The following is a 24,195-nucleotide window of genomic DNA, read 5'->3' as shown; positions in this document are numbered from 1 at the left end:
AGAAGAAGGGTAGGATCATGTAAAAACCTTTGTCTTACCATTTTGGGGAACTGCTGTGTGATTTCAGGGGAGTAGGTGTTTCCCGTGGAGCCTTTTCTCAGCGACACGACCACAAAGATCTGGAAGAGCTGCTGCTGCTGCAGCTGGATCAGATCTCTCTCCAGGGTGCGGTAGCCTGGTCGACGTTTCAGTGTAGACTGTTTGTAAACTGATCTTCTGGAGCCTGCTGGACGCCACACAACAAGACAAAACAAATGTGTTTTTCTCTGCTATATCCCATGGAGTATGCAGTATCTAAGAAACTGGTCTTAAATTACCTCTAACTTAAGTTTGGATGGACCTTTCTTTAATCTGAAATTCTGAGAAGGCTCAACAGCAACTGCAGTTGACTATAAGGCTTCATGTACAAATGGTAAAACCCCTTTGGTCAAAACTAACAACTGATCTAGAATCCGCTTCAATTCAAATGTAATGTGTGGCAATAAATGAATACAAATTGTACCATTAAATCTGCCATCAGATGTGCATGTGTTTATTACTCATTTGCAATTGTGAAAAAAGCAACACACTAAACCAAAATGGTACATGCTTAACTTCAGTATCAGTCCAAAAACACAGGCTGGATCTATGTATTAGCCTCTTGAGATGTAAGAAAAAAATCTGAGACTATATTCATAGTTTTTACACAATAACAATCTTTATATGGGATCTTGCCCTATTCATTTTTAAGTCTGATTGCAGCAGTCAAGTTTAAGGTCTTCTTGAGGCTTCATAATTGGCCATGTTTCAAATGGATGAACATTTTGGACTATAGCTGGGTCAGTTTAGCACCACGCTTTAAATTGTGGGGTCATGCAAATGACCGATCCCTAAGCATCCATGTGATGCAGATGTTGGACAACCAATGGGTGTCTATGGCTCACTAGGTAGTTGGCCGTTGGTTTGATCCCTAGCTTCTGCAGTCACTTCTTAACAAGTCCTTGGGCACCTTAATTTCAATGTGCTCCCACTGCTGCATCAGTGGCATGTAAGTCTGTTTGAATGCATATGATTGGGATTAGCCATTACTCATAACCACTCTATGTAGAAGCCATTAGAGTGTATGGACTTACACACATGTCTTGGTCTTATAGCCTTTACCTTTAACATGCCTGTCTATCATTTTCTTTCTAATCTCTTTGGACAGCTGTCTCCTTAGCTTTCTGTAGTCCATGTTCAGTGTGGTACACACCATGACACCAAACGGCACAGTGACTACTTTCCACCTCTTTATATAGGAAGAGTGACTGATTATAATTTTGAAGACACATGTGACACTAATTACTGGACACACCTTAGTTCAACATGTCCCTGTGGTCACATTATTTTTAGTCTTTCTAGGGGTACCATCATTTTTGTCCAGGCCAGTTTTGTTAATCTTTTTAATGATTCTGCTGAACCACAATTTAAAAAAAATCCCTGATTTTCAGAAGTTAATTGAGAGTATTTTTTATTTATTATTAATTTTGACATGGTTATGATTTTGCTATATATACAAGCAGCCCTACTTGGCAGCATATCGTTCTCAGAAACTTGTGTATATATTTCAGCCTTAGTAAAGCCCTTACAAATGTGAAGAGCACCTTTGAGAGTCATGTGCACTCATACTAACCCATACCATCAGGGATGTTGGTTTTTGGACTGAGTGCTTTTGCCGTGCTTCAAACTCTTGTCAGATCACTGAAAAGTTTTACTCTTTGTCTCAATGCTTTTAAAGACACTGGGCCTGAAAAGGGACTGATGTTTCAAGTGTTATTTTAAATATAGTTTCTTCTTTGCATGGTGGAGTTTCAGCTTGAATTTGTGGATGCAGTCATGCAGAGATATCTTCAAATTGTTTGTCATTTCATGTTCTAACAAACTTCACTTATCTTCAGCTTATTTACAATTTTATACTGAGAAATATCTTTCTTGAAATACTGCCCTATTTCCAGCACTGTGTATGACAAAATGAGGAACCTCTCATCACTTCACCTCTTGAGTAATCAAATCTGTCACAGCCCCAATATGGCTGGCTTGACTAAGCATTAACAAGAAGTGAAGACAGATAAGTTTCCAGAGCAATAAATTCTTCTGAGATACTTTTTCATCTGATAATGTAGTCCTAGGATCACATTCAGGGTGTTGATAATTAATACTTACTGATAAATACTTCCTCCTTTAAGCAGCTTATGTAACTTAACAACTCTAACCTGAAAAGCATCTGTAGCATTAAAGACATATTTACTCCTTGTTACCTTTTCTGTTGTCCTCAGGATCGCTCTCCGTCCCGCTGGTCTCCTCTGTTGATATAAATAAGAGGAGGGAGAGATTAAGGAGGACCAGAGGAATGGAACAAACTTGAGAAGCCATAATCAGATGCAGACAGTCAGTCTTTGTTTCATAATCAGTGGCTTTGAGTGCAGCTTGCCTTGTGTGTACCATCAAACGCAGGGTATTTCCACCAAGAGGCTCAACTTAATCTTATTGAAGTGTTGATGAGGGGGACATGAGGGCATCTGGGACACTTATGTGCATGTTTGTGAGCGTACATGTGTGCCTTACCTCGCACTGAAAATCCCTGGTTCCTTACTCTCTTCCTCCCTCGCTTGTCGTCAAAGATGGTCTCAATCTTGTTGACGTACTGCGCAGCAGAGAACACACAGGTAATTGTCAGCCCCATAATTTCACAGCCATTATAGAATGATGATTACAGGGAATCATGATAGAACAGCCACTAAGTACATAATTATATTATACATTTTCAGCATTTTTTATGTTTGCATTCCAGAAGTTTTCTCTTTTATACCCTGAAAGAACACACTATTATATAAATTTATATAAGTGGTTTCAAGGCAAGTTTTTTTTATATAAAGCCTCATCATGAACAAAGCATTTCAAGGGGAGATAAAAACAGAATATTTCTTAAATTCTGAATATTAGCTGGAGCCAAAAAGACATTGGAGAATAAATATATAAAAAGATAAGAAAAAAATAAATAAATTATGTGACATAGGGCAAAAATAAGAACTTAAAAAAATATATATATATTAATCCTTAGAAGTCCATGGGCTATTTTTGCCGTTTTGTTAATACTTTTCTTTTGACAATATAAGCCATTTAGAAAATGTTTCCCATGCTCATGGTTGTTATTATATTTTCAGCAACTTTATAAAAAGAAAACAGCTTTTAACTTTAACTTACTGTATTAAATATAAGACCAACAAAAAAATTAGAAGAATAAAAAAAGCATATTAAAAAGTTGGTATTTAAAAAAATATCTGGATTAAAAAATAATGAAGTTTTCATTTCAAATGTTTAAAATGTAGAAAATGTTGTAGACTTACACATACAGGTAGTTTAAAATATTTTTTTACTTAAGCATACAGAGAAAAGTATGGCATTTTTGTATTTCGGGATTGTTAGGGTATAAAAGATGTACAAGTGAGCAAAAAACAAGCTAAATACATAAAAAATATAATTATGCACATGTTGTTTTTTCCTATTTTAATTGACCCATTGGAAAATATTATATATAAACACAATTATATGGAGGATAAAATTACATGGACTGCACTGTAACAGAATAAATGATTAGCAGATGGTAAAAGTAAAAGGAGGTTTTTCCTTTAAAAAAAATGACATGAAATGCTCAAAGTCTTAAAACAATACTAGTGCTAGTCCTGTACAGCATGGGCCACTGTCCTCTGTTTGCACAATAAATGTTATATCAAATTCACATGGTCATATTCTCTTCTGATTGACCTTTTGACATTAAACACGTAATTAATTAATCACTTAAATTTGATTGCAATGCAAAATATGGTTTTGTTTGCATGCTATCACCTGGCAAAAATAGCGCATGATGATACGGCCTGATCATGGACTCCAAAAGTTTAAAATATCTTCAAGATGGGTATCTACTGCTCTGAGCACCTTGTGATGTTAAGCTGCATTTCCACCAATAGCCTGGATCCGTTTGGTTTACAGTTCACAATCATTGGCATTTTCATTGTCAAAAAATGCAATTCAATTCAATTTATTTAGGATAGCCCCTTGAGATGCAGCATCTCGTTTTCGAGGGGGTCCCCCAAAATAGGAGGATTACAAAAGTAACTGATCTTTACCATCCAATTTTTTCCCCCCTTTCTTGGGTGCCAAATGTACCTGTCTGACCCTAAAGGGTGGAACTAGACTGACTGCAGTCTATTGATTTATTGAAAGAACTGACATTTTCTGTTTGACAGCAGTGAAAAACAGGAGCCAGCTCCCATTGGAGACCCGGTCTTCTTTTTTTTTTTTGTCATCTTTAGTGTTTTTTTTTTTTTTTGATACAGGAGTTTCTAAACTTTGCCATGCCAAGGATCCCCGTATAATGTTAGTATCTTGTGGGCCCCCTTCCAACCCTTACCAAATTTCTTAAAGTCCCTTTACAGTATGATGTTTATTTATGCAAGGATAACCAATGATTAAATATTCATGGTAATTCTTGGTAAAATATAAAGCATTTTGAAGGCAAACCATGATGATGCCAGAAGGCACCCCAGGGTGCCACAGCACCCCTGTTGAGAAAGGCTGGTTTAACAGACATTAAATGGAACCCACTTAAGAGCCATTTGGAAGCAGAAAGTCATTAACTTAACCCTAATCTAAGCCAAATGATCCTTATCTCTAAAAAGTCATTATGAACCTGCTGTGGAAACATCCAAGACCAGGATTTACCACGCTAAACCCTGGCAAACTGCATTGAACCAAACTGGACTGCTTGGTAGGAACACAGCATTATGGTGCTCTAAAGTCCACAACTACAAAGTCTACTGACTGACAGAGTTACCTGCTGGTCTTGCTTGATTGAAATTAATCCTGCTTAACAATTCTCCCCCTAAACAGCTTACTGAGGATATTGTCTCACAGTTTCTTCCTTCTGTTTCGGGTAAAGCTCTTAGCTGCCCTGGAAACCCCCACAGTGGTGCTGTGGTGGAAAAATCCACTAGTCTTCACACTTCAACAACTGTAATCAAAACGCTTCAGCATAACTAAGTTTGTGCTCATCCTCCTTTACTGGAAAACTCATTTTTGGAATATTTCACACAGTTAATTAGTTTTTAATTATTCAAATGATTAAGTATAATTATAAAAATTATGATTGCGAATTGTGTCTGTCAATAACAGTGAGCAATTACTACAAGTAAACGGCCCTGCGCATAGATAAATATGACACTATGAAAGTAATTCTTGTATCAAAAGTCACAGAAAGAGGGGCGCAGGTGACAGAGTGGTTAAGGCGCCCGCCCCATGTACGCGGAGGGCCCAGGTTCAAATCTGGCCTGAGGCCCCTCACCGCATGTCCTTCCCCTGCTCTCATCCCTGTTTCCAACTCTATCCACTGGTCTCCTCTGTCAAATAAAGGCACAAAAATGCCCAAAATAAATCTTAAAAAAAAAAAAAAAAGAAAGTCACAGAAAGCGACACATACAGGAAGCCAAGACTTATCTTTGAGAGGACAAATAAAACACGGTCATTAAAAAAGGAAAACTAATAGCACTGTATAAGGAAAGAAACCAACATGGCTCTGTAAAGATCTTGACAAAAATGTTAAAAGGAAAAAACATTTAGTCGTTTGAGTCCTTCTTTCTCGTCTTTCTGAATCTGTGATCTAAAAAGGTTCAAGCACAGCTTGTAAACTATATTTTGCAATTTGTTATCACTTTTCAAGCTCTTTTTTATCTTTAGGTCTTCATTATTATCTATTAAACACTTAAAACTTACATAAAAGACAATACACAGATCAGCAAAGGCATCTATAAATAGACCTGGCTGGCATTTGTTAAACCTGCTGGTGCACAAAGTATAAATGCCACAGAGGGTAAAGAAGTGACATTTCTCCCACTTTAAACCTTCATCGATACACACAAATAAAAAAATAAATGCATTTTTCTTTTACTATACCTCGTTGTAAAAGCTCGTCCCCGTCCCCACTCTTTCTAAGGTCATCTGTCGCCTATTCAAACTCATGTTTAAACTTTATTAAAGCTCTTCTAAAGCATTCATACATGTTGCTCTGCCACTGTTTCTTCCAGAGTTATCTTCTTCCTGTTCAACGTAGCACCGCCTCCTTCTTTTCTTTCTGATGTCATGCTGATTCATCACTCTACATACCACTTTTCTTGTCAACCATGTGACATTATAAAACACCTCAGCCAGGTCAGTGTAGAAACTACTGATTCCTATGAACATTTTTCATTTACCTGAGGCAGCCTCTGTGTTTTCTGAGTGCTTAGATGTCTGGCTGTAGCTGGTTTAGGAGTTTCTGCCAGGGTCGTAGATTTGGATGGTGTCATGGTTTGGAATTTCTTCTTATCGACTTTTCCAGCATATCCTTGTAGTGTTTGGGGTTTAGGAGGCAGCTGGAGGACAACAAATGATGTCACTTGGTTTAAGAAAATTTCCTGGTATGACGATGCGTGATTCATATAATACTATTTAAATGTTGTCCAATACCTTTGGGAGCTGAGGTCGTGAAATAGGGAGACACATCGGAGACAGCTTGACATCCTCATAGGGATTATCTCTCGTCACGTCACCTGGATGAGGAAAGAGTGATGTGAAAGATAAGACAGGTTGACATGATGTTTATTAAAATGTTTATTAAAAGTAAATTGCTTGATTTTCAGAAAGATACAGTTTGTATAAAGCAAGAGAGAATGAGATGAATGTAACTGAGGGGTGACCAATCTAGGGTGTACCCCACCTCTTTCCCAGTGAGAGCCATTTTTTTTAGTTTTGTGTAAAATTATGTCAATTTTGTATTTTTCTTCAGGTTTTTTTGTGTTGTTCCAATACACATAAAGGAAATACACACATGTATACCAAAGACATTTGTAACTGCAACAATTTCTGGGAGAAATGGTGTATTTTCTGGAAAAATTCCAGGGGTGCCAATACTTTCATCCATGACTGTATGTCCTTATCAATCTGTCAATACATTTCCTCTGACAAAAACTAGCCATTGATGAGTGCAATTTTAAATGACTAAAAAAAAAAATCAATACCAAATCTTATCCTCAGTAAAAAGATTGTTTACAATGAAACCACTAACAGTAATTACTTACTCACCAAGAGATTACTGATTTGAAATGCTGAGACTAAATGGAGACCTAGCATTCAATTTTATTTCATTTAAATTAGAGATGCTCTTATTGTGAAAATTAGGGCTGCTCCCAATAACACTGAATAATTCATTCAACCTTTATTTAATCTCGAAATGCCACTGAGAGCATGCTCTCATTTACAATGATGTAGAGAGTACATTAAAACAATATATGCAAGACAATAAATAAGCAAGGAGAAAGAAACACAAATGCAAATAGGCATTGATACTTGAGAATAAGTGGAGCACAGTTTAAAAACAGTTACAAACATGTACATAGTAGTTTCTTATCATGTTTGAAACTGTCCTATGTTAATAACTGAACCTAGTTTTAGTGTTTGCTGTACAGTATTCCAGCTGTGGGCTCCACAAAAGCCAAAAGATGTTTCTCCAATTTTGGTGTTTTCTCTTGGAACATCAAGCGTTATCTAGTCACTTGAATGAGTTTGATAACGGCTAGTGGACACGTTCAATAAAGAGGTGAGGTATAACGGCAGATGTCCGGACAGAGCTTTATAAATAAAAAGTAACTAATGCCTGTCTCGTCTAACTGATAATGAGGGCCAGCCCCTTTGTCATACAGGATGCAGTGGTGAGTTGAGTAACTGTCGCCAGTAATGAATCTCAGGGTGGAATGATACACAGAGTCTAGTGGTTTAAGTGAGCTAGCTGTAGCATGCCTGTAGATCACATCTCCATATTCTAAAACAGACAAAAAAGTGGCTTCAATAACTTGTTTTCCACAGGAAATAGGGACATTAGTTCTGTGTCTGTATAAATATCCTAATTTCTGTCTTAATTTTGTAACAAGTGAATTGATGTGAGATTTGAATGTGAATTTTTGATCCAGCCAGACACCGAGATATTTATACTGAGTGACTCTTTCTATATTGTGACCTTCCAGAGTTGTAATGTGTGGAGTGCTGTCAGCAGGATCTCTGGATCGAGTGAAAAGCATGTATTTAGTTCTATCTGGGTTCAAAATTAATTTCAGATTGAAAAGTGCAGTTCGCAGTTTGTGAAGCTCTTGTTGCAGTATGTCAGTGGCCAGTTGTGCAGTGTTAGCAAAGCAGTAACGAACTGTGTCATCAGCGTCAAGGTGGCTATTACAGTAATAATATAACTACAAAACCAACCAGTCAACCAGTCTTTGGTATAAAATTCTTGGTATGCCAACATTTTCTCTTTCATTTGACCATGAAAATAGATCAGTTTGCCTAACTGGTCACTTCTTGTTGAATATGTTTAAAGATCTGGTATTACATTCAGTAGATACACCGGATACCGTCATACCATCAATTTGGTGACTTACATCTTCCGCATTCTTTGGCTGATGGGCAATGTCTATAAACAGGGGGTGGTATCAGCTGATACTGATGTCTACAAATAATAATAAGCTCCCTAATATAAATACATACTTTCTTAATTCCTAAAGGGAAGTTTTACACAATTGTTGAACTTGCTACACACACATAGGCTGACTTACATGCAAATACACATGCACAAACAGGATCCTGCACCAATGGAGAGATGTCAGAGTGATGGCCTTGCTGCTCTTGCTGGAGTGCTGCCGGAGCTGTTGGGGGTTCAGTGCCTTGCTCAAGGGCCATTCGACAGTACTCAGGAAGTTTTCTGGCACCTCCCAAGCTACCTGGCCAAAGTCCAGATATGGTCCGACTAGAACTTGAAGCGGTGACCCTCCGATTCCCAGCCCAAGCTCTTACAGACTGAGCTACTGCTGCCCCATATAAGGGGAAATTTCTGATGTTTTTTATCTATATTTTTAATTCAAAAAATGATGTGTTTTTTTATCTTTGTGTCATTTTTCATGTAAGCTACATGTTGAAATTGAGCAGCTAGCTGTTAAGTGTGACATTTAGCATTTAGTCCGTGTGGTTATCTCTTGTTATTTCTGAACAGAAGATAATGTTGAACCAAGACGTAGCCTTTTATATCAGATTCTACAGCGGTGCAGTGGTTAATGTTGAAGGTTCCTGGTTCACTTCCTCCTCAGACAGGGTCTTTCTCTGCTGATTTTGCTTGCTCTTCTCCTGCGTATCTGAGTTATCTACAGCTTCTCTGGCTTCCTCCCACAGACCAGAGACATACATGCTAGATTAACTGGTGACTTTGAATTGTCTATAGGCGTGAGTGTGGATGATTGTCTGTTTCTATATGCTTGCCCTGTCAGTGACTGTCCAGGGTGTACCCTGCTTCTTACACAATGACTGCTGGGGTGGGCTTCAGCCCCCTGTGACCTCCGACAGAATAGGCATTATAGATGAGAGTTTTATAAAACCTTTTGTCCAAGGCAAGTCTAAGATCAGGCCAAAGTAATAAAGCACACCACTTGCACATCCATGCAAAACAACGTCTTTAATACCAGCTACAGTATCTTTACTTGTCTAGTCGTAGTAATAATGTATGGTTGTTTCTTGGTTTTTGCTTAATATTGCCCAGTCCTACTGTTCTGTCTACAAAATATCAGAGATTAGATTAAAGAAGTATGCTGCTTTTGCACAGTCATGCTGATGCATAAAACAGGCTTGTAATGCTTGTAATCAACATTCAAAAACTAAGTGTGTTTTGTTTAACCCATTGAAAAAGGAAGAAACATTCCTTTGTATTTATACCTTTTAGACCTGATGAAACCTCAGCATGTTTTAGATGATCTAATTTTTCATGGGATGAAAAAGTACTTTTAGTTTGGCCTCTTTAGCCTCCTCACAGAAATGCTGATGGGTGAAAAAGTTTTTAATGTTGAGCAATAGCTTATGCAACTGAAGAAACAGCGAGGAAGATGACAATGAGAACAACACTTTGACACGAAACCAGATTATGATTTGACTGGAGAGCAGCTAGCTAAGGCTCGGTGGATGAGAGACATTTTCTGAAGAGAGGAAGGGTATTAAATATTTTCATTTTTGATCAATAATTCTGTTGACAAGCATCAGAGCAAAGGTAACTGTTTTATAAAAACAAGGTTTAAGCTTTTAAATGTTTATTTCATGTCTCTATATGCAACTGGATGTAAAGATTTTAGTAAACATTGTGATAAAATTCATTTTTTTCAGAAATCCCTCTGGTTTTTGGAGGTTGTTTTCAAACAAAACTTCAGTTTTAAAGGCTTTTCTTTATGGTGACTTTGGGTTTCAAAGTGTTAAAATGAGCAGTGAAAGAAGAGGAGCAGCACATGATTCATGCAAAAGGCCTTAACTAGTTGATTTTTGGCATTTTGGATGACTAAAACTATTTATAAATTGAGATCTAATTGGGTCATTTTAGTCAAAAATGTACAGTCAACCGACCCTTTGTCTGTCTTAATCAGAACCAGTGCTAAATTTAGTATTTTATTAATGAGATGGAGTGTTATCATCAATGCTTCATTCAAATTAATAGTTTAAATGATGCAAAAACTTACAAACAATGTCCTCATAGATATTGTCATCAGAGTAGGCGTGGTAAAGGCCTGAGTTCCTGGCATCCTCTTTCAGCGTGCCATTCTTCGCCGTCAGACGCGCAGCATCCTCGTACTCAAAAGACTTCCTGTGATAGAGGGAAAGGGAAGGCGGTGAGAAAGAGGGGCATGGCTGCTGTCCTAAACATAGACATGACAGCTTTCCTTTTGTTGATATCAAACACAGAAAGACAGACAGAGGGTGTGAGATAAACTGTCAGCAGAGGAAATGACTGGGCATATGGCACAACAGTTCTAAGAAAGCAAAACCAGGGAAAACAGTTTGACAGCGTTTTGATGGAGACAGCAGCTGGCAATATGACAATGTCCACTGTCAGTAAAAATTAGGTCAGTGTGCAGCTTTCCTCACTGAAAAACACTTCAAAAGACATAGCTGCAGCTTTGTTTGGTTTAAGTTTTTTTTCTGCTATCAAAAAGGATAAAGTAAAGCCCTATTTTATAAAAAGTTTGAATGCTGTGTAAAATGTAAATTAAATCAGAATGTCACACTCCATGTTTGATTAAAAACGGCACATAGAAAACATCAAATGTTGAAACAGAGGAAGGTCATGATTTTTGGAAAAGGATTTGCCCTTTTTGAAATTTAATGCCAGAAACACATTTCAAAAAACTTGGGACAAGGTCATATTTACCCCTATTTCTCATTCTTTACGAACACTTTTAGAAGTGTTTTGGAAACTTTCAGCTGCCCTACAGCTTAGGGGCTCCTCTGTCATATCCCCTTAAAGGCTAGGTTTACTCACCACTGTAACAAGGTCAAACTATGGTTTAGATCTGCACTCTGTAAACTGTCTTGAGATCACCTTGGTAAAGAATTGGTGCTACACAAACAAAGATTGATTGATGGACTAAGAATGCTAAATTTTCTAAATGGAAGACCAATCAGGACTGTAGACAGGCCAGTTTAACACCCAGACTCTTGTGTGTGAGTTACACTAGTGTAATATGAACAAAAAGTAGACTGGAAACATCTATTTGAAATCATGTTCCCTATCCTCCTGAACCAAAAGGACACAATCTCATTTATTTCCAAACAAAATATCAGAATATTTGACCTGCTAGGACCATATTCTCACTTCAGCATGGTCCCTCTTGTATGACTTTAGGCCCAGAAATGAGGCGACCTTTCTGATTTACATGCAGGTTCCTCCTTTGATGATATAGCTTCAGCTTAAACTTGTTGTAGTAGCTGTGACCTGTGCACACAGACAATAGATACAACCTGTTCTGTATTGATTTACATTTTACACAACCTCCCAAACTTTTAGGAAATAGGGTTGTAAAGTTCAGTTCAAGTTCAGTTCAATATTTTGGATCATTGTTGCTTTTTACAAGACATTTTCTGGCACAATGCTTCAGATAGACTGCAGCATGAATCATCTTCGGTGTGCTGTAATACCTATCCCCATGGAGGTATTTCATAATAGACAGGAGTGAATGACAGCGAATGACTTCTTCTGAAGTTGGTAAACAAACCAGACAACAAAGCTTTGCTAACATTGAACAGACGTGCAGGCCGGCTGAAGGTGAAGACAACACTGTGGCATAAACTCAGCAATTAAAGACGAATGCATAACACTGTCAACTCAAGGAGTATAATGTAACATTTAAATAAAAACTAGGGGGATTTAAAAGTTTTCTTCCAAATTAACTTTATTTTCAAAACACTCAATAAAACCAAAAAGTGCCATTACATTATAACAGCAGCTTTATTGTTTTCCAGGGTTTTTGTTATTTAGTAATACGTCATCATTTGTTCAAAGATTTTTTTTTTATCCAATCTGGATATCTTTAATTCAGTTTAGTGATAGAAACATTTTGAGTGACTTTTAATACTAAAAGCAACTTCAGGGTGCTCCCAGTCCAATGAAGGGTTTTACTTTGGTAAGAATATATACACCGATAGGTCTGTAAGCATTTAGACAGACTTCAGCCTCATTATGGCCTCCGTCACCTGAATTAATACTCCCTTAGGCTTCATATTGATAGCTCCAGTCAAACAGCTGCAAAATGCAAAGTCATTACTTAAAATAATATCCAGACCTGTTATTTACCACACCCAGCCACACAGTGGGTTCACAATAACCTTGCAAAGCAGATGGATACACCCGTTTCCTTGTTTTTCACTGGTAAATCCATCTTGTAAAGCTCCCATCTGAACTGTTTGGGCCCGATTAGAAAGTGACAGGACCAATTAGCGGCGAGGGGCAGTACTTTCAGGCGCAGCAGAGTCGTGACGTTAACAGGCAGCAGCAAGAGCTGGTGCAGTTATGGAGGAAGAGATTAGCGTGGATGCTGCTAAAGCGCCAGTTTTATCACAACTTGACCACATTTCTTTGTTAAAAGAAGAACAAAGAACAGAAGTGAGTTGTTTTCTTTTCAAAAACGACAAAAGTCGAGTACTTACATGTCTATAGTCACCATGTTTCGCGTTATTCTTCAGTAGCTGTGCACGCGCAGCTCGATAGCGGCTACGTCACGTGTTTTGTTGCTCTGATTGGCCCGTAGAGATGTAACAGACAGAACTTTCATCTAATCACCCTCCAAGTTTTTCTCAAAGCCTCTGCCTTTTCTCAAACATCTCCTATTGAAGCTTTCCCAGATGGATGTGTGAAACACATCCATCTGGTGAGTCAGGTTAGGTTATCAATTGATTGCCCAAAGACTTTTGGGTAGATGATGCAGATACCAATGTCTAAAATAACATTCAAGCTGATGTCTGTTACCAATTTCAATATATTTTTTATTGCTTCTTTTGATGTAACAATGCCCTAATGCCAATTTCGTCTGTCATGTTTCACCATGAAAACAGATCAGATTTTGTCCAACAGGCCACAACTCCTACCCAATTACAATTCTTTTCTCTGAATAAGCCATTGGGTGTGCAAAATCTCAGTGCTAAGGATTAAACATCTGCTAAACATCACTTGGCTTCATTTTAGTCTGTCCCCCTCCACATCATTTCTAGATAGTCTATGGTGGCTGTCTGCAAATTATGTGGACATGATGTTGGCCAATACAGATGATTAAAAATGCATCTAAGCATCCCTAATTTTAATCCCCTCATAATGGAGGTACTCTGAATAAAATGGCTGTAATTCAAAAATGATGAATGCCACTTAGTGAAACTCTTGAAATCAAAGCTAAAAGTCTATCTTGATTGTTTTATTTCCAGTTCACTGTGGTGGCAAATAAAAGTAAAATGGTTCAAATTGTGTGGCTGTTCAAATACTTATGGACCTAACTTTAATTTACAGTCCAGCTAAACCATATTGAGGTTAAGTTAAGAATCTTTAACTTTTTTCCAGTTCATGTTATAGCTGTTATTTTACTGATAATTAGTATTAAAAGGTACCAAGGCTTTTCAAAAGCTTCAGATCATGAAAATTTTCACAAAGGGCTGCCACAAGCATTTTGGTAAAAGGTGTTGCCAATATATCAGTGCAATTAGGAAAGTATTTTCAGGCAAATATTATTATATATTTTTTGGTGATCAAAAACAATAAATTACCAAATACTCGGTGCCCAGGGCTTCTACTTTTCATGCTGGAATTAAGACAGGGATTGATATATTCTAAATTTTTAAAAAGATCATGGAAATTTAAATGTTGGTATCATGACAAACTTAAATGAGACACCAACGAGGCGTGACAGTTACAAGGAGCAACATTATAATTAGAGACATGTCATGTATTTAGTCCAGAGTGGGAGCTACATGGGCTAGACAGTTATGTCTTGTTTTGCTGAGCCGTCAGTGAATGACAGAGAGTGTGAGTGTGAGTAAGAGTGTGTGTGCTGATGAGGAACTAGGCCACATCCTAACAATAGAGAACAATGCTGCCAGATATTATGTGACATCACACCAGGACCCCAGCCAGCTTTGGACTTAGGACCCCTCCCCAAAACTGTCCTAAAAACACTGCTTAGCTAATGCTGCAGCACATTTTTAATTTTTATATCCACTTATTTTCTTTTTTCAATCAGGAGCGTTTATATTCTTCAAAAACATTACTCAACGCAAATAAATCCTTTCTTAAAATCAACTTAACCAGAAAAACATGTGTAAGATGTGTAATGTTTAAATGCATTGACCCACCTGTTCTTTTTATGTCTTGATAGCCCATTGGTTGTTGCTCCTGGACATGGAGGAGGTGGAAAGTTGGGTGGTTGAGCGACCCTCCTGCTCCTTTTTCTCACATTCGAGATGTCGTTTTGGGCGGATCTGTTGTCCCAGCGTATTGTGTGCCTCGTGTTGTTGTTGTTTTTGGATCCCTGATACTGGAATGTCCGCTGAGGTTTGGGAGGAGGCTGTGGTTCACCTGATGACTCCCTGCCTTTCTCCCAGAGCAGTCTGTCCCCCTCCAGCTTACGCCAGAAACCCCGTGATGTGTAGAAGTTTCCAGCAGGCATGTTGTCGTCTTGGTCATCAGTTGATGGAGGTAGAGGTTTAGGAACTACTTCAATGTCCAAGATCCGCTGTGTTTTGTGGTTACCATTAGCTGTATAGATTTGTTTCACTGTAGAGTTAGCTGTGTTAGCCTCTACTTTGGGAGACTCAAACTTTTTTTGTGGAACTGAAGGTTTATTTCCTGGGGTTGAAAGTTCTGCTGAGCATTTCTGCAAAGGCTCAGACTTCCTACCAACAGCAGTCTGTCCCGCTGGTGGTGGGGATTCCCGAAAATCCAAGCTCTTAGCTTTTGAGAGGCTTGCTTTAGCGTGAGGCCCCCCTCTTGACCCCTCATCAGAGCACCCGTTGCCTAGAACATCCCCAGACAGACTCCGGGATACAGTCGGTGGGTGTACTTTGACCCCGGCATCCTGGCTGCTCTGCTGACTGCGACCTTCCCACTGGGAAATCTTCTCCCTGATGTTGAGGCGGCGCTCTTGCGAACGGGGCCTCCCTGACTGGCGACCCTGCCAAGCCACGGTGGCCCCTTTCTGCAGGCGATCCACCTCACCACCCCCTCGCCTGTCCTGCTCCAGCCTCAGAGCCAGCATGCTGAGAGGGGAGCAAGTGTCAGCTCACCCTCAGTTCTCCATTGATTAATGCATCAGGAATTTCCTCACAAAAAGGACAGGAAAACCCAGGAATCTGTTCCCAATTAATCCAGAAATGATGAGTAAAAACAGGACAGCCACGAGGTTTATGGCTGAAACTTTTCCTTTATATCTTAATCCAATTCCTTGTGCTAGCAGTGTGTCATTACCCTCTTGTCTCCTTTTGTAAACAACCTAAAGAGAAAAGAGAAGGCATGAAAATTACTCGTCAATCACTGCACTTAAAAACAAGCCCAGACAAAACACTGTCAGGTCAAAGGGATACTTCAGAGGTAACACTAGACTTTACTTTTGAAACAACACACATCTGCAGCAGTCTGCAACAGGGACAGAGAGAGGAAAGGTCAGGAAGAACTAACTCCTGTCAGGGTTGACTGCCAAAAATAAATCCAGTAAGAAAAAAGCAGGATAGTGACAGGAACAAGGTAAGCAAATATTCCCGCTGCTGCGTGTCTGTGTCTTCAGCCGACCAACCCTCCTCCCGTAGCTCCAGGGAAATTTCTGTCTTCTCTGTAACTGTTGTCCCTAAATGTGTAGCTTTCAAAGTACAAAATTACAATGATACAACAAGGCATCAGATCTAATTAAGAGTTATTTTAGATGAGAGACAAATCTTAGCTGACAGAACTTCAAATGGAAGAAAACACATTAATCTCAAGGCAAACACAAAGGGCAAACAATCAGAGCCAGAACATTATGAGCTTTTTCAGACAAAAAAACCTTTAGAGGGGAAAAATCTTGCTGCAAATATATAGTTTGTTTGCAGCTGGAATGAAAACCAGTCTTTTTCATGTATTGAAGAGATGCACCAGTTGTTAAACTTGGGTCTGATGCTGTTTAATAAAAATAATGATTTAACCATTTACTAGTGGTGGGCAGTAGACTGGTATATCAGTACAGTCATCGTTAAAATTTCTGCCACAAAATGGATTTCTGTTGACCTTGCAAAGCAGATGGATACGTCCGTTTCTGTGTTTCTCACTGACGAATCCATCTTGCAGAGCTCCTGTCTGAACTGTTTGGGCCCGATTAGAAAGTGACCAATCAGCGACGAGGGGCAGTGATTTAGGGCACGGTGGTGTTGTGATGTAAGCAAGCAGCAACGAGAGGCCGGTGGAGTAATGGCAGAAGAGCTTAGTGTGGATGCTGCTAAAGCGCCAGTTTTATCAGAACTTGACGCATTTTTTCGTCAAAAGAAGAACAAAGAACAGTAGTGAGTTGTTTTCTTTTCAAAAGCAACAAAAGTTGTGTACTGACATGTCTAAAGTCGCCATGTTTCACATTATTCCTCTGTAGCTGTGCACGTGCACCTCAGTTGCAGCTACATCGTGTGTTTTGTTGCTCTGATTGGGCCGTAAAGATGTGACCTGCTTTTTGCTATTTTTCCCACTTTTTTTGCCCCTTCTCACCCTTTTAAGCTGCCTTTTTCCACTGAGTGCCACTTTTTCCCATTTCACCCATTTAAGTCTCTTTTCAATCATTTTTTAACCACATTTTTACCTTTTTTACCATTTTTACCACCTGTAACTCATTTTTTGATCAATTTTGCAACTTTTTTCCCCAATTTTTTTTTTTGCCAATTTTCACCCATTTCTTGCCAGTTTTTGATGGTTTTGCCACTTTTGCCCATTTTTGTCTCTTTTCACTCTTTTCTGCCAAATTTTTACAATTTTTTGACCAATTTTGACACCTGTTACTAATTTTTTTCAACTTTTACCATTAACCACCAGTTTTTGACTCTTTTATCCTGCTTTTTGTTATTTTCAGTTTTTTTCCCCGTTTTGCCATTTTTGCCCCTTCTTGCATATTTCAGATGCCTTTTTCCATTTTTGCCACTTTTGCCCATTTGAGTTACACTTTTTTTGGCCACATTTTGACCTCTTTTTGGCCATTATTACCACCTCTAACTCATTTTTTAATCAATTTTGCCACTTTTTTCTCACCATTTTTGCGAACTTTCACCCATTTTTTTGCCACTTTTGTCTCTTTTGGACCATTTTCCTTTTAACTTATTTCTATTGCCACTCTTACTCATTTTCACCACTTAGATTGCGGCTCTTGCAAATGTTTTTTTTTAATTAATTTGGCTCTTTGGTTGAGCAGAGTTGAGTAACACCGCTTTAACGTATGGACTTGGTTCCCTCAATCAAAAGCTATCAAACACTGGGACTGATGTAAAGTTCTGCTGCAGCATTCACCATGTCTCGTACTCCCTGAGCAGACATCAATGCAGTCACTGTGCACTCACAGCTCCTGGAACCAAACCATTTGGACACGTTGCACATTAGGCTGTGAGAATGTGGAGAAGGGGATACACACACACACACACACACACACACAGAACTCATGATGATAATAACTCTATGAACTGCATTCCTCCAAAGAGGGGGAGACGGGGAATAAATTTAACCAGAGACAGTCGGTCAGTCAGTCTTTAAAGTGACGCCTTTGTTCAGTTTGACCTAAATCAAAATGTATGTGTGGATTGGAATGCTGCTGCCCCATCATTGCCAGACCATGCAATGACAATGCAGCTTCCAAAACTGACCCACTTGTGTTATTTGTCTGTGTGCGGTATGTCGTACAGGAAGGCATGAGTTGAGTTTCCTGACATGCAGGAAGACAGATCAGTGGACTGTCCATAATTACGGTGCAGAGAGATTTGCACCCAGCACCAACCGCTGATTTGGGCTATGTTTAGATCATCTATAGTAATCAAACTTTGTCTTTGAACTCAGAAAATCCAAAAATATAGCCGCTACACTAACGTGAAAAAAACATCTAAACATGTGAGCTCCCTCTTCCCTGTGGCTTTTAATAAAATCAAATGTTGTTGCTGTGAATGAGGCAAACTGTGAGGTGCTGTGATATCAGGTGTCAAAGCCAGAGGATAAATCAAAATGATCTTCACTTATATTTATGGGTCTGTCAGCTCTCCAGAAAGGTATATGTGCATCTTCTAGTGAAACTCTCTGACTCACCCATGGAGAAACTAGACAGAGAACTCGTGAAGCTGAACTACCCCGTCATCACTTGGCAGCTAAATTAAATCTAATTGCACCTTCAAAACCACCACAAAAAACGCCCTTGCAGAAGTACAACATGATTCAACACGTTTAAGGTGAGGTATTGTACGACTGCGGTTCACCAGCAACAGTGACAGCTGAAGCTATAATGAGAGAAAAATGTGGGTTTGCTAAATGCCAACATAAAAAGGACACACTGAGATGAAGGGCCTTAAAATGACCAGTCTATCAGCAGCCACCAGAGCAGCGGTGGAGGTAGTCATTAATTTTCACTGGGCTGGTGAAAGAGTCATGGACCACTTACACATGACAAGGTCTATTATTTGGTGACATTTTTTTTGAGTTGTTGTTGAAAGTGTTCAGAAAATGTCTCTAAATTCCATCATAATTTCTATATCATGGGCAACTCTTAAGTCTTTAGTAGGTATGCATGATATTTAGGGACGCATGATGCATTAATAAGCATAGGTTTCTGCAAAATTGGCCATGTTGACAAAGACAGGCCGATGGCCTGACAAGAGCTATCAATTTAATCTTGCCACCTACTTCACCCTACTGCTGATTTAGATAAGTAGTTTTACATCAGGCACAAGAAGTGACCTGTTGGACAAATTCTGATCTGTTAGGTGGTTAGATTTGGAGAAATGTCAGCAGGCTTTCACCGTGTCCTAACAGTGTAAAATCGTCATTGCATCATGCAGCATCATGCTTGCTGTCTACACTGCCTCCATTAATAATGCTGGCCCTGTGAATTTCAGGTTTCCCCTGTAAACGGTTAACCTGACATGCCAGATGGATGTGTTTCACACATCCATCTGGAAAACCTTCAAAACTAAGTGTTTGGGAAGGGCAGAGGCTTTCAAAAAAACTCGTCGTGTGACTGGGTGAACGTTCTCTGTCACATCTCTATGGGCCAATCAGAGCATGTGATGTAGCTGTGACTGAGGTGCGCAGCTACTGAGGAATAACACGAAACATGGGGAGTGTAGACATGTCAGAACAAGACTTGTGTCGTTTTTGAAAAGAAAACAACTCACTGCTGTTCTTTGTTCTTCTTTTAACAAAGAAATGTCGTCAATTTCTGATAAAACGGGCATTTTAGCAACATCCACACTAATGTCTTCGGCAATAATTGCACCGGCCTCTTGTTGCTGCTTGCTTACGTCACGACTCTGCCGCGCCTGAAAGTACTGCCCCCTGTCGCTGATTGGTCCTGTCACTTTCTAACCGGGCCCAAACGGTTCAGACGGGAGCTTTTCAAGATGGATTCGCCAGTGAGAAACATGGAAACGGGCCACTTTTATTTTGAGTGTGGAGAAATGGAAATGTAGTTCTTTATATTGACAAGTCTATGACGAATGTGATCTGAATAGTTTTGACCCAGTGTTGAGAAGTCAAATTACATTTCAAACACAGATATGGACAGAATTAACACACAACTTTCTCTACTTTGTAAAGCAAGTTAACAATCTATTTTAGTAAGGAAAGTCAAAGACAGACATTCTTAATGGCTTGTCATCTCTTTCTTTGTTCCTTTCCCATGTCAACTCGAGAAACAGAGAGAAAAATAGGAACAGGGCAATGGGGCAGACACATTGACACTGAATCAATGTCAGAATGCCAGAGGTGTAAATAAATACCAGACAACCATACTCAAGTAAAAATACAGTTACTTTCAAAGCAAATGTTTGTCTTGTTTTTTTTGTCTGTTTCTAAAACAAACTGTCACACTGAATGTGGAGGTCAATTCTAGTGTGGATACACAGTGTTTTCAGTGAAAATAAAACTATATGTTGGTATTAGCTGATGTGAGTTTGGACATACTGGATAGAATGGATATCTGAAAACATTCAATATCATGCATTCCTATTGTAAAGACAGTTTTAAGATGATAAAATCAGCTCTTATTTAATTATCTTTTGCAAAAATTAAGATACATCTATTTACAATGCTCTGATGTTGATTTCTCTGAGAGTCTTATATAATTCTAATATGCTGTCAGTTACAGTCAGTAATTCATTAACTCAGCTGTTTGCCTACAGTGTGCAAAACCTGCAGCAGATTTCCATACAGGAGCAATACTCTCTGCAATTAGGACTGACCTTGGCTCACCCTGTGACTTAAATTTGTTGATTCCTGGTTGTAATATGTGGAGAGGAGCAATGACCTGACCTCAGTAGAGTGGGATGGTGCAGGAAGGAAGAGGGGAAACTTGTCTTCTGCTCTGTGAAGCTGCAACCAATTCCCCTTTAACATATGAAGACTTCAATGGGCCTTCGTTAATTCCAAGTCTCATTTCCACGTAAACAAAACTGACTCGTTAGTGTAATAAACTGACAACTACTCTTTAATTCGGCATTGTGGAAAAGTACTGTGTATTAGATTCCGCATATGCATTCAACGAAACAAGAGTAGGGACACATGGACACCATATTTTTTTAACCTACGAAGGTATGTGTTCATTCACAAATTTTCTGCAACTTTAAAGTTTTCAGAGCCATGCCGAATTTAAGGTGAAGGCTTTATAAAGCTATACATTTGGTTGTTGTTGATTTTAACCCAGGACTATTTAAGAATTTAACTAAATTAGCTTAACTCGGTCCGTGGTCACTTGAGTTTTCGTTTACGTTTCACTAACGGTTACATGAAGAAGTCACACGTTTTGGAGGAATGTAGCACTATAGACATGTACATTCATTAGGATAACACATTATTCACTCTAAATAAATTAATACAACAAAATAACCCGCTGATGAATTACTCGTTTAGCTAGCGGTAACTTCTACCTAAGAAAGACAATAACATTAGTGAGAGAAGTGTAAAGATTTTAAAATAATTCGCAGCACATCTAGACATTCACTTGTATTATGACTTACCTCTTGCTGTTTGATGAAAAAAGTACATGCTCCTTCCTCATTTCACTCATAAAAAACTAAGAACACGTAACATCACAGTCTTACTGCTTCGTTTAAAACCTGGAGACGTTAATGTTAGCACCCTGAAACAGCTCCCGCGTGCGTTTAAACCTCGGGCCGTCACCGTTAACTTTGAATAAAATAAACTTTTCTCAGGCTTAGAAACGTGTCTCTTTTTCTTACAAAATACACAACAACAAAGAAAGAGAGTATGACCAAGAAAACTAAAGCACTCCTCGCCCTCCTTCTCTGGACAATCGGTGTCAAGGTAGACAGAAGATACGTGACTTCCGGGCACACCTTTCAAAATAAAATTCCAAAGTCCACTAGCAAAATATTTCGCTTTCACGTCAACGTTTTCACTGTCTGAAAACTGAGAATAATAGTCCATTTGCCTTCGAAAAGTCACATACGAGAACACTTTTACTGGATATTTCTTCTGATGATGAGATCAAAATGCAAGATATTTTCTTTTTTAACTTGCAGAGGGGAAAAGACTTTCCAAAATCTTTATGTAAAAACTTAAATTGTACTTTTAAGAAATTTCTAAAACGTTTATTTTAGCACTGAAAATAGCAGTAAAATACATATTTATGTAGTGCGTCTATAAAATTGACACCAGTAGCTGTTAAAAGCATCAATAAAAAACGTTCATGTTGTTAATGTTTACATTTACATCCCATCAAACCTTGAGTTTTGTATTTCTTTACCATCACAGTTGTTTTTTACTCCTCCTGTTATGTATTTAAAATGCAAGATATTTTGCGAAAAAAACAATATTGTAGATTGGAATAAACATAATTACCTAAATATTTTCTGACTTCGTTTAAAGCTCGGAAAATATAAAATTTCCATTCAAGGTAATAAGCGTATTTTGTAAATTTACTTCAGTAGCCTTTGAAAGTATTAATAGGGAAAAACATCCCCCTTGATTTTGACAATGTTAATATGAATACCCCTGCATTAATATTTAAGTAAAGCCAGGACTCATGATTATAGATGGATTTTTGACAAAAATGGAAAAAGTGGGAAAAACTATCACAATCAGAGCTAAGTTGGATTACTTCCTGTTACTAGTTCTATCATACCAATGAATATTAAAAGAATTCCCAAATAACAGTAATCCTTTACTTCAAAAATATTCCATCTTGATGTGGATGTAGTTGTATATCCTGTTGCAATGGGCAATTTTCTAGCAAGGCTCCATGATTGAAATGACAAAAAATTCGACTTTGTGGAACATCTCAATTTACTAAAAAACAAAAGCTAAACAAAGCTACGAAAAAATGCTTTTAAATGCAATCAAGAGTACTTTGATGTAGACAAGATGGCCGACATCGACCAATCCGTACCGGAAGTCTTAAACGGAAGTCCATACGTCTAAGGTTAGGCTTAGGCATTAAAACCCAAGTGGTTAGGTTCAGGGTAAGGCAGTGGGGAAGGTGATATATTTGAAATCCAGCACCAAGGGTTAGGCTTATGGCTGACAGCTGAGTCCAACAAAAAGAAGAAACTTCCGCTTGGGACTTCCGGCATGGATTGGATATATAGCGACGTGCATGTTGCCCATCTTGACTGCAGTAGGGTCCCTCTCAATGCAATGCTGCCAAAATCACTAGTTAGGTGGGCCAGCACGTTTCATTCCCAGTAGCCTTTTTGACTGTTAATAATTCGTAAGCATGGTTGACAGGTGAGTAAATGTAAATACTTCATTGCAGATTCACGCCCTCTCGCCTATCACTACTCTTGTTTTCTTATCAGGAACCTTAGTTTCCGGTTTCGTGCTAGGTGTCTGTATTGAGCTTGACGCATCGGTGTCTGTGAGAAAGTTTGGTTGAATCCTTTCGATCCAAAAGACAAGACGTCATCACATCCACTCCTGCAGCTGTCATCGATGAATAAATACTGTTGTCTTCAAGTGTCCTGGGAAATATCAATACTCTGTTATGAGCTGCACCTGCGCGACTCCACGAGTCCAAAAATATGACCGGGACTTTAGTGTCATTAATAAAGGAACAGATGCGATTTGTTGCTGCTGGGAAATGATAGACAGCTCTAAAACGGTCAAGACATCGCTGGATAAGCCAAAGTCTGTTCAAGTGTCTGGTGCAGAGATGCTTTTAATACAAACTGTTATGATCTTTTTAAGTTTATCCTTTCAAACAAACTTTATCTGTCAGGAAAAATGCGTTTGAAACTTAATCCTCATGTGATTTGCTCTAGACAACTGGATCTCGACTTTAATTTTTGTCACCCATTAAACAAATGTGACCCCAACAGCAGTCTCAACCGAAATTTTCTAATCTTTATTTGACATTAGACGGGGACGCATAAACAACAACCCAGACCAATAAGTTCATTTCGTTTGCATGACTAAGCAAATCCTCTATAGAGGTGAAAACTGTAAACAGTAAAGACTGCAACAAGTCGTATCAACAAATCTACGTCCACTCAAAGGAGACAGACTTTAACTTCCAAATTCAAATGAAAAATGGGGTGTATTATTACCGTTGGGTGCGCCCAGATGCTCTTTTACGCACGGAGGAACGT

The 24,195-nt window shown here is 38.6% G+C and overlaps 1 protein-coding gene across 2 annotated transcripts in view; it reads right to left on the bottom strand.

Annotated features, from left to right (window-relative positions):
- The window catches only part of dennd2c (DENN/MADD domain containing 2C), a 41,339-nt gene extending 19,448 nt beyond the window's left edge, over window positions 1–21,891 (bottom strand). The window contains exons 1-8 of one of the 2 annotated variants that reach the window (XM_041799027.1): window positions 21,607–21,891; window positions 14,743–15,878; window positions 10,590–10,714; window positions 6,520–6,602; window positions 6,267–6,425; window positions 2,584–2,662; window positions 2,277–2,321; window positions 39–223 (exon numbers count right to left, since the gene is read on the bottom strand). In XM_041799027.1, the coding sequence (XP_041654961.1) occupies window positions 39–223; window positions 2,277–2,321; window positions 2,584–2,662; window positions 6,267–6,425; window positions 6,520–6,602; window positions 10,590–10,714; window positions 14,743–15,644 (1,578 nt within the window). In that variant the 5' untranslated portion in view covers window positions 15,645–15,878; window positions 21,607–21,891. Of the gene's footprint in view, window positions 1–38; window positions 227–2,276; window positions 2,322–2,583; window positions 2,663–6,266; window positions 6,426–6,519; window positions 6,603–10,589; window positions 10,715–14,742; window positions 15,879–21,606 lie in introns of both variants that reach the window. The other variant, XM_041799026.1, reaches the window with a different exon arrangement.
- Window positions 21,892–24,195: the final 2,304 nt, after the last annotated feature.

This window comes from Cheilinus undulatus, linkage group 11, assembly GCF_018320785.1.
Source record: "Cheilinus undulatus linkage group 11, ASM1832078v1, whole genome shotgun sequence".
NCBI lineage: Eukaryota > Metazoa > Chordata > Actinopteri > Labriformes > Labridae > Cheilinus > Cheilinus undulatus.
This window is presented reverse-complemented; position numbering and strand designations above follow the sequence as displayed.